This window comes from Branchiostoma lanceolatum, chromosome 6, assembly GCF_035083965.1.
Source record: "Branchiostoma lanceolatum isolate klBraLanc5 chromosome 6, klBraLanc5.hap2, whole genome shotgun sequence".
In the NCBI taxonomy this organism is placed as follows: domain Eukaryota; kingdom Metazoa; phylum Chordata; class Leptocardii; order Amphioxiformes; family Branchiostomatidae; genus Branchiostoma; species Branchiostoma lanceolatum.
Genome location: NC_089727.1, coordinates 16,185,552 through 16,196,395, shown reverse-complemented (window position 1 = coordinate 16,196,395; position 10,844 = coordinate 16,185,552). Strand labels below are relative to the sequence as shown.

Below are 10,844 nucleotides of genomic sequence, written 5' to 3'. Positions count from 1 at the left end.
CGCAGAGGAACTCCCTTTGTCGGCTAGAGAACCCTAGCCAATGTTGAACATCGCGAATCAGCGAAGGAGTCTACCATATCGACATGTCTGATAAAAGATATTAAGATGATCTACACATATACCAATTGTAATCTCCGATGCACATGACGACAGAGAAGGTTAAGAGGTTCAAATTCAAGATGTCACTATGTTCAATAATGGACAGCTATGGAACGTGTCATATTTGGGTCGATAAAAAGTTATTTTTTTACAATGTTCCTTTGAATTATCGCAATTGTAAAGATTACATACTTCGATAGACATGCAGTGGATATATCAGATACTCTGATAGTATGATATTCTACCACCATGGTAGTAAATGCATGGTGTGTGTAGTCGAAATAGTCTGAAGCGTTTGTGACGCAGAGTCACGTGTGATTGGTGACATGCTGATACGCGCAGTTGTTTAAGGTCAATATTTACTTTGACCGTACAATAACGCAGGCTGTGCGGCGGTCACTGTTAACGTTGCTCATTTTGACGTACATACTTCCTCGAGAGGACGCGTGGGCTAGCGGGTGAGTTATGTGACCAAGTTTCGTGTGATAGATCAGAACATTCTAGTGTGCCATTGTGGTGTGAACGGTCTTGTAGTGGGACATAGATGACTCTTTCTCTTGACGGAAATAGTACAGTATTTTGCTGACGCCGTGACAAAAAAACTCAATCCGTCATGTTAAGAGTTAAAATGACAGCAAGTTTCAGAAGTATAGAGGGCGAATGAATGGCACAATACCAGTTTCATAGAACGATTACCGTGCTTGATTCAAATCAGCCTTTACAGTAGGAGTGTTACTGCCAGGTGTAGTAGGTTTAGAACGTGGTTGAGCAACACTACCGTATCATTCCCGTTTTACGACCAGCTTCACGGTCAAAGGCAAAGAGAAGGCTTCATAATCTTGCAAGTGCAAATCCTTTTGAATATACGAAACGGGGATGGTGATAGATTTGAGGGAAAAATGCATTTTTTTCGGTGGGAAGAATGACTTGGTACCAACTGCGCGGGGGAGACATTTCCGAGAAAACGTTATCAGTCACGTGATACGCAATACCTGGAATTACGACTGTATGGATTACTTCCGTGTTGAACATTGGCGGACCTTCAACGGTCTATATAATTAATGACATCATCAATCTCTCGCGTTCATTGGGGGAATTCGGGGGCCCACTTTAAGCGTCGTTCTTTCATGAATGGCTAAATCTATCAAAACTTGTCTTTCTTGTTTTCCCAACTTCACAAACGCGTCAGGCATGTATCTAAATGGAACAAAGGACTGTAAGGTCAAGTGTCCAATGTTATTGACTTATGTTTGGTCTGTTGAGACTTGCACTACCTGTATGATATATCTTATAAACTGTGGGTAAAGGCCTTAACAAAACATTACATATTTTTTACAGGACTGTGCGAAATGAGCATCGAAAAAAGTGCGATGAAGGAACTGCGCGGTGGTGAAAATGACGGAGAAACACCAGCTCACGGCAACAAAAAGAAGAAAAGTTGTTTCCCAGTGCGTACTAGAACCTAAGTTGTACTCCAATGACGCTTCTTGAAATAGCATGGTCCTTTTTTTTTAATGTGTCTCAATGCTCTTTTCTACTTTTTAATCACTGCGATAAGACATGGATATTGATGATAATTTGGTTTATAATCAAGATCTCCAACAAATAAGTATGTATGGTGCTTCAGATTAATCTTTTATTGTGCATTCTTCCTTTGTGTGTTCATCTTTAGGTTCGAGTACATATCAGAGTTGCTCTTGTTTACTTGGCCGCATTTGTTTGGTTTGATATTAGATCGCTGATAGAATCCCGGCCCGCTACATCCTGACCGCCTTGTTCTTCTTCGGCATTGTGGCCCTCCAAACCACCAGACATGGCTTCAGCGTCGCCATCGTCGTCATGACCAACACTTCGTCGTCTGCAACAGCCGTCAATCAAACGGCCATATATCAAAACTGTCCGAGGAGCGGACCTATGAACGTTTCTGCGCAGGTAGGAACAACAGTCGAGTTAATCGTTAACAGAGTGCTCAATAATATTATTACTGCATGCCCTCTTCCGACAAATGGTTCCAACACGAGTAGGTACTAGTAGAAAGACAATACGTATCTAATACTAGCTCAGAAAAGAACAAGACATAGTTATGCCTTAAAATACCAGAGTTATCAACCAAGGATTGAAGTGTTCAAAAATCCGTATTTCCCGAGAACCATAGTGGAATGGAACTCGTTGTCATCAAATACTGTAAGAACATCTTCACTGAATAGCTGTAAAAAACGGTTGCAGTCAGATGTGCAAAAGAAAGACAAGAAACCGTCGATTGAGCGCAGTACACTTAGCTTGTACATGTAAGATTAGGGCGTGCAGTACATTGCACGGTTCGTCATTACCGTGGCCGACAAGTACAATTAGAAGATGGCGAGAAATTAAGAGAACACATTTTCTGCACTAAGTGCATTGAGGACGACTGACAGTCTTAGTATTTTTTGCTAACGATGTCGCTACTATTCAGACTGCGAATTCAAACAGCAAGAAGCAGAGTTCTTGTAATCAAACAAAGATTACTTTAGTTGTAAGTTTTTTTCATGTCCAGAGAGCAGGCGGCGATCGTGACCAAGGAGAACTTTTTGAGTGGAGCCAGAGTATCAAAGGAACCTTGCTTGGAGCCTACTTCTATGGCTACATTATCACTCAGGTAAGAAGTATGCACTTATGACAATTATGTGCTCATGTAATTGATAAGCGTCGAAAATCATATCTTGCTTTGTTGCTGTGAAAGAAAGGAATATATACGAAAAAAAGGCGGAGAATAATTTACGATTTGCCCAGCATAGTGACGTGATTTAGGTTTCCGGTTCGTCACTACCGTGGCCGACAAGTACAATGTGAAGTTTCTTCACCCTTGCTTTAGCTGCAAAACCCCTCTATCTTATCTGCGCAACACTTCTCCTAATTCTCGCGCGGCTAGATTTTTCAAAAGCTTTATTCTTTTGTTTCACAGGTTGTGCTTCTCCTAATTCTCGCGCGGCTAGATTTTTCAAAAGCTTTATTCTTTTGTTTCACAGGTTGTGCTTCTCCTAATTCTCGCGCGGCCAGCTTTTTCAAAAGCTTTATTCTTTTGTTTCACAGGTTGTGCTTCTCCTTATTCTCGCGCGGCCAGCTTTTTCAAAAGCTTTATTCTTTTGTTTCACAGGTTGTGCTTCTCCTTATTCTAGCGCGGCCAGCTTTTTCCAAAGCTTTATTCTTTTGTTTGACAGGTTGCGGGTGGGGTGTTGGAACAGAGGTTTGGCGGGAAAGTTGTGTTCGGGACCAGCCTGTTACTGGCCGCTGTGCTGAACGCTCTGGGTCCGGTAGCAGCCAGGTCCAGCGCATGGGCGATGTTTGCTGTGCGATTCTGTCTGGGACTGGTGACGGTGAGCGTTTTGTTACAGGTTTGCGTGGCAAAACCTTTGTTAGATCCGTTGGCGTGCGTGGTTGCCGCCATCTTGGATTGTGACGTCACAGGGTCGCCATACCATTTTATTGGGAGGGGTGTTTTTGGAGGTCGTTAGCGTTCTCTCTATTTTTAACAAATCGGCACATAACTATCACACATTTAACTCAAATGAAATGGAAAATTCAATACAAATTCATGTTAACAAATAGACCCCGTAATCGCTAAACTAACATAGCAAACCTGAAGTATATGTAGCACAAATACTTAACTCTACATAGTAGTTTCTTTTATCGTTTGTTTGTTTGTTTGTTTGTTTGTTCCTTTTTGAACTTGAGGAAGGGAACGTGTTAAGTGAAAATGATAAAATCACACGTTTGAAGACAATGACATTTGGAATAGATACAAAAGAATTCGAAAGAAATATGAGTTATTTACTATACAGACTTGACTTATGTTACTGATTTTGCAAGAACCTCAAGTCTTTACGTGTAGTCAACTACGAGGTCTCTCTAAGACCTTTGTCCTCATCGCTACAATGCTCTTTGCTTCAGGGCGTTTCTCTCCCCTCTATGTACGGAGTCTGGGGCCGGTGGGCACCTCCTACTGAACGGACTAGGCTGCTGGCATTCTGCTACATAGGTTTGTTTGTTTGTCTGTTTGTTTGTCTGCCCGTCCGTCCGTCCGTCTGTCTGTCTGTCTGCCTGTTTGATTCTTTCTTTCTTAAGCTTTTTATCTCCATGAAAAATGGAGATATTGTTTTTGGCGTGTCTGTGTGTGTGTGTGTGTTTGTGTTTCCGGACTATTGTAGGCAGCATAACTCAAGAACCTCTGGATGGATTACAATGATATTTGGTATGTGGGCGGGTGTTGTGAGGCCGAAATTCAAGGTCGATTTTGGGCCCCCTGGTATGTGACCTTGGTACTGCAGCAGAATTTCCGTTTTTGTATCTTTTGACCTGGATGAGCTGTGGTCTTGATTTTTGGGTGACAGATAGCTTGTGATGTAATTAAGAAATGGTGTAGGTTTTGGCCCCCTAGCAGCTTGCTCTGGAACTGCAGGAGCGTTATTGTGAAAATCTTATAAGGAGAATAACTGAACAAGGGACAACAGATTTCCATGATATTTAGTATCCAGGTAGCTTAGACAGAGATGTACACAATGAAGTGCAAATTATGCTAATTGGGAATTAATTTGCATAGATAATGAGGAAATTCTATATTTGCAGTGTTTTCCATTATAAGACTCAAATACATGTGACATATGTAGTTTATTGAAAGTGGAGCATCAACACATACCAATTATGCAAATAAATTCCTAATTTGCATAATTAATGCAAAAACACCAAAATTCATCAAATTGGAAAATTATAGCACTGTCAATATTGCAACATGTGTAAGTAAGATAAAGGTGTTTATGATTAAGCATATATTATGTAAATGAGTAAGTCATTTGCATAAATAGAATTGTTCATGGAGATATGAGGTCGCAGAACTCTTGTTGACTATGTTTTGAGTATTGTCAATTCAGAACCTTTGATCGAACAATTTCCATCATTTCTATTCCATATGCAGAATGAGAAAACAAAGTTATCAATTTATGCGTTTGGTTTGTAGTCTTTGATTCGAATGTTTTGCTGTTTATTGTTTATCTTCTATTCTAATTGTTTTATTTCAAAACAGCGTTGTCTCTCGGTGGTGTCATCACCTTCCCGTTAGCATCTAACTTGGCGGATGAGTATGGCTGGCCTGCCGTCTTCTATATCCCTGGTTTGTGTACAAAGTTACAATACCTTGGAATACTGTCTAGATCTTCACATCATATGTTCGATACTTACCATCTTTTATAACAAAGCTAAGAAAGACTATTATCTCTAAACAAAGTATGTAGAAGGAAACAATTCCCCGCAATTATCTTCTCTTTCCTTCAGCTTTGATCTAAAGCTTTCTGTTCCAAAAGTTGTGTTTTTTACTGTCTTGATTTAGGAAGTTTTGTAGCTGTCTGGCTGTTGGCCTGGGTGCTCCTCGCTTATGACTCGCCCGCAAAACATCCACGAATCCTGGAGGAAGAACAGGAGTACATCGAAGATGGCATCGGAATGAAAACTCAACAGGTGAGAAAGGCAAAGTTTCTCGTAGAATGATTTTAAAAAAGTATAATTGTAAAAGGGTTTTGGTTACTTTTCATTGATTTCTTACTGATATTTCCACGGTGATACTGTAAATGCAGAAATGTTCGCAGTGATTTTATGTTTGCGGTTTTCCGCGAACTTAAAGCCACTGCGAAAAGCCGCTCCATTGTGTGATGTAGCGCTACCATTGTTTCAAACGCGAACTCCAAACCACTGCGAACACTCTATTTTCTTCCTAAGATTCAAATTCAGCTTTATTCTGATTGGTATTGCATGTGACATTAAAATAAAACCAAAATATCCACCGCGAAATATATACCGCGAAATCAAATCCCCGCAAACATTTCTCCGATGATGAGTTTCGACATGTTGAAGTATTCATATACTTGTGCTCAGGTTAATCATTTTGTATACCATTGTTTGTTGTTTGCATGTATAGTTGTAGAAGACCTTACGAAAGTCGCTGTACTTTTGTCGTGTCAATAAAGATTTCTATGTGTTTTCTCAGAGACTGCCCGTCCCGTGGCGGGAGGTCCTGACGTCACTTCCGGTGTGGGCTCTGATCGTGGGACAGTTCAGCTCCCTCTGGGGCACGTACCTGCTGCTCACTCAGATGCCGAACTACATGAAGAACGTACTGGGCTTCAACATCAGGACGGTAAAGAGACCTTTGTTGGATCCGTTGGCATGTGTGGTAGCCGCCATCTTGTATGGTGACGTCACAGGCTCGACATACCATTTTATTGGGAGGGGTGTTTTTTGGGGTCGCTAGCGTTCTCTCTATTTCTAAAAAAGCGACACACAACTACTAAACATTCAACCCTTGATTCAAGTCAAATAGAAAGAAAAATTCAATACCAATTCATATTCATAAAAAGACCCCATCATCGATAAAGCAACATAGCAAACCTGAAGTATATGTCACAGTACAGATTGGAATCCAGTACAATCTGGAACTGTCCTAGGACAGATTGGAATTCCAATCCGTCCTAGGACAGATTGGAATTCCAATCTGTCCTAGGACTGTTCCAGATTGTACTAGTACAGATTGGAATTCCAATCTGTCCTAGGACAGATTGGAATCCTGATTCCAATCTGTACTAGTACAGATTAGAGTCCTACAACTGAACTGTATGTAAATTAGAGACATTTGCATATTATGGCAGATTATGAGTATGTTCCATGAAATACTATCACGGTCATACAATAAGAATATTGAATTGAACTGTGCTTCAGACACTTTACATAAACAGTGCTAACCTACAAAATAGACTACTTAATATAGTACCGTATTCAAGATTCATATCCAAATCTCATGTTTCGAGCCATGTTGGTGACATACTTATCATTTTTGGTTTACTTTGTACTTCAAGCCCATTCTACGTTTATTTTAGTCTGCGGGGTTCTGTTCAGGCCCGCGGCCTATCCCCCTAGCTTAGACTTTTCATAGAATTTAACACATAAGTGCTAATTACACAGGCTGGCCAGGTGTGATTTCTGATTTATTCAGTGACTTTCATGGTGTTGTATGAATGCAGTCTACATGCAGGCTGGCCTGTCAGCCCCGCGGTCTAACTCACCAAGTCTGGGGGGAAACTTTATAAGCCCAGGGAAACTCTTTCTACACTAAGCAACTTTTAACTTCAAATATCTTGATAAGTTTATACACTATTGCAATAATAAAACAACCTAATAATGAAGATAGCATACTCTTTAAAATGATGAGTAAAAGTTACCTGTACATGTATATCCAGGGGAAAAAAAGTTGAAAACTAGTGAAAACTGACCAGTGTTAACTGGAAAAATCGGTTGAGCATATGGAGTTACTCATAATGGCCATAATATGTCTCTAATTTACATATATACAGTTCAGTTGTAGGATTCCAATCTGTACTAGTACAGATTTGAATCAGGATTCCAATCTGTCCTAGGACAGATTGGAATTCCAATCTGCACTAGTACAATCTGGAACTGTCCTAGGACAGATTGGAATTCCAGTCTGTCCTGGAACTGTGCTAGGACAGATTGGAATTCCAATCTGTCCTAGGACGGATTGGAATTCCAATCTGTCCTAGGACAGTTCCAGATTGTACTGGATTCCAATCTGTACTGTGACATATATATAGCACAAATACTTAGTTCGCTTCCTTTTCGTTATTCATTCGAGGACCTATTATAGTCTCTTATCTTGTAGAAGAAGAACTTTGTTGGCACAACAAAAGTAAGGTTATCCACATCTATAGATACACACAAAAAAGGTAGCTAGATTCAAGGACATTATATAATGTCCTTGCTAGATTCAATGGTTTCAATGTCGTTTATTCGTAACAGAAAATCATCAGGACCAAGTATCAACTATACCTGTCAAAACAATGAAATATACATGTCGAAATGATGATAAACTTTTTCTGGGTTTCTTTTTAAGAAGCCGAAGAGCTATCTCGGAGTTCTTGTTATTTACATCGTTTGTAACATCAATGGGCTACGAATCAAGGTGGCGTGTTCAAATCACATACCACATTTGAACGCCGGCCCAAACAAAGTCTATCTTACTCCTAACATATTTACAGATATATAATATATATAGTTGACAGTGATTTCTTTCTGTTGCTGATAGAACGGCCTGCTGTCTGCCCTTCCGCCCCTCTTGGCGATGATCTCAATGATGTTGTCCAGCTTCCTGGCAGACTACCTGATCACACGTGGGACCATCCCTAAAGTGTGGATCCGCAGGAGTTTTGTCATCACGGGTGAGTTCTGTAGCGCGAAAAAACAACCATAATAAGTAATGTAATCTTCCCATTGTAGTTTTTCATCAATCATGAGAATGTCAGCAAAGAACTATGCCCGGCATGTACGCCCTTCACCGATGCGCCACTGTCACTGAAAATGTTGCCCGTTGTCGCGCTGCCTGTTGTCGCGCTGCTCTGTTGTCGCGCGAAAAGCCTGTTCGCTACTAACCGATTGTACCATTGGGTCTTCGTACTGACGGGCACCTATGTGGCGGCGACGCCAACGACGCCACACAAATTCGACCTTTTAGTTTTATAACGACGTTTCTCGTTTAGATAATAAAATAAATGTATCACATCCGCCGCAGGGTTTACCGGTATGGTGATCTGCGGAATCGTGCTGGCAAACCTGAGCGGGTGTGACCCTGCCGCCGCCGTGGCCCTGCTCTGTCTGCTGCAGGCCTTCAGCGGCCTGACCAATGCTGGGTTCCGCGCCGTCCACATCGAGTTCGCGCCCAGGTTCAGCGGAGTCACCTTCTCCCTCGCCAACACGGCGGGAACTCTTCCCGGGATAGTCGCTCCTCTGCTGGTCGGGTTCATCGTTGAGAATGACGTAAGTGCGGTATACTAGTAGTACATGCACATGTAGACGGTGAGCTGTCTTTTTTTTCTCTCTCTCTCTTTATTGTTTTTTCAAAAGGAAATTATACAGTCAAATGATATACTAGACAGTACATAAGCTGGACATACATGGGTCACAACAAGAACTAAATTAAAACCAGGACATTGTGTACAGAAGTAGTACACACTCACAGAAACAAACAATATAATAGCCTCCCTTAAAATATCAAGTATTATTTGCCACCAATCAACATTGGTGAGCTGTCCTTGCTTTTATCAAAAGCCAGTCGACGTCGGTAAACAAAATGTGTTCCATCCAAGGCGTCAGAAACTTGGCTTAACTATGTGCTCTGGTCGACGTCCATATAGCGGTCTTCTGACAAAGTTGAACTTTTGACTAAGGAGATTTAAACCTGTTTGTTCCAACATAATGAACTATCGGTCACGGATCTTTGGCAAATCCCGTTGCCTTCTTCAGTATGATGACTACCGTTGCCATCTTTGTTGCTTGTATTGTTGCACTTCTTTTTTTTTTTGGTCTCAACGTGATTCGAGACCCATTTCCATGCACCATGGATAAGTCCGCTCTAATGACAGGACATCCTTTTCCAGCCGACCATTGCCGGCTGGTCTAAGATCTTCTACATAGGAGCGGCTATCCAAGCTGTGGGGTGCGTCTTCACCGTGGTGTTCATGCGCACTGACGTCCAGCCCTGGGCTCGGGGGAAGGGCGACGTAGAAGCCAAGGTTGTTATTTGCTGATGTAATTACTGTAAAGCGGATTCTTGAGAAAGACGAATAAAGTCAAATTCCGTATCAGCGCTGTCATTTCCCAATAATCACGAATCTTAAACGATGTAATTACGTTACATTAATGATCACGAGTCTTATCAAACGAAATGGAGTGTAGCATTAATGTACGATAGATGGCCATTTGATTACTAATCTAATTTGAAATTGTCTTCACAGAATACTGGCTCCGCAAAGTACAAGAACACCCTGCCTGCAAATGAAAATGCTGAGATGACAGCCGAAAAGCTACTTGAGCAGGAAACGAATATGTAGTTACTGCAAGGCCATTGAAATTTCGAAGTCATGTTTAAAGTCACGATATTACTTGTTCTTGTTTGACAGTGAAATGATCTGTACATGTGTGTGTTTGTGTGTTTGTTTGAATGTGCATTGCTTTTAAGGTTACAATTTTGTATGCATATCTTATATCGTTAACGTTGTTGTCAATTTGGAAAGCTGAAATCGAGTACCTACGAATGAATGGACTATGTATGATATATTACATTTACTTATAGCTATTACATACTTATAGCTATTATATGCTAAAGTTCTAACTCCAAATGTAACATTACCAGACTGCATGCATACGGACTGCACTATATCAATAAGATAGAATCATACATTCAAGAAACGATCTCTGGCCTAGCGACCTTATATGAATTCTGTTAAATTTTGCTAAAAAAAGATATTGTACATACAACGCTACCGTCTTTCAAAAATCTAAGTGTTCTTTTTATTCATACAGTATGTGTAACTTAACTGTAAGTAAGTTCATGTTTTCTTCCTTATGATAGTCAAGAAGTTCATCGATTATATTCAGATGTCGTAAACGAGTACTCGGGTGGATTTTGTTGTTTACATATGCTTTTTGATATGATTTCCATTGTATCCACTTCTTTGTATCACATTTCACGGCTTGAGTGTATATGTAATTTGATTTTAAGATCAATGATGATAAACATCTGACAACTCGAGTGTTGATGATCTTGATTGATGGTGATGGGGATCAAACGAAAATATCTGAGAGGAAGAGCATACTAGTATCTAACGTTAGCATCTACAAACTGTTGTTTTAAGAACTGTGCAAGAAAGACA

At 40.6% G+C, this 10,844-nt stretch overlaps 1 protein-coding gene across 1 annotated transcript; it reads left to right on the top strand.

Annotated features, from left to right (window-relative positions):
* The first annotated feature begins 436 nt into the window (after positions 1-436).
* LOC136436845 (sialin-like) lies at positions 437-10,723 on the top strand. The gene is made up of 13 exons (XM_066431219.1): positions 437-557; positions 1,438-1,547; positions 1,834-2,031; positions 2,633-2,734; positions 3,297-3,452; positions 4,027-4,114; positions 5,156-5,242; positions 5,459-5,586; positions 6,113-6,262; positions 8,222-8,354; positions 8,705-8,949; positions 9,570-9,704; positions 9,927-10,723. The coding sequence occupies exons 2-13, from the start codon at positions 1,449-1,451 to the stop codon at positions 10,020-10,022; spliced, it is 1,617 nt and encodes a 538-aa protein (XP_066287316.1). The 5' UTR covers positions 437-557; positions 1,438-1,448; the 3' UTR covers positions 10,023-10,723.
* Positions 10,724-10,844: the final 121 nt, after the last annotated feature.

Excerpts from the sequence above, each read along its gene's own strand:
- LOC136436845 (XM_066431219.1), top strand. The coding sequence starts at position 1,449 with ATGAGCATCGAAAAAAGTGCGATGAAGGAACTGCGCGGTGGTGAAAAT. Across the intron at positions 5,587-6,112 it reads TCGGAATGAAAACTCAACAG|AGACTGCCCGTCCCGTGGCG; the intron begins GTGAGAAAGGCA and ends GTGTTTTCTCAG. Across the intron at positions 9,705-9,926 it reads AGGGCGACGTAGAAGCCAAG|AATACTGGCTCCGCAAAGTA; the intron begins GTTGTTATTTGC and ends TTGTCTTCACAG.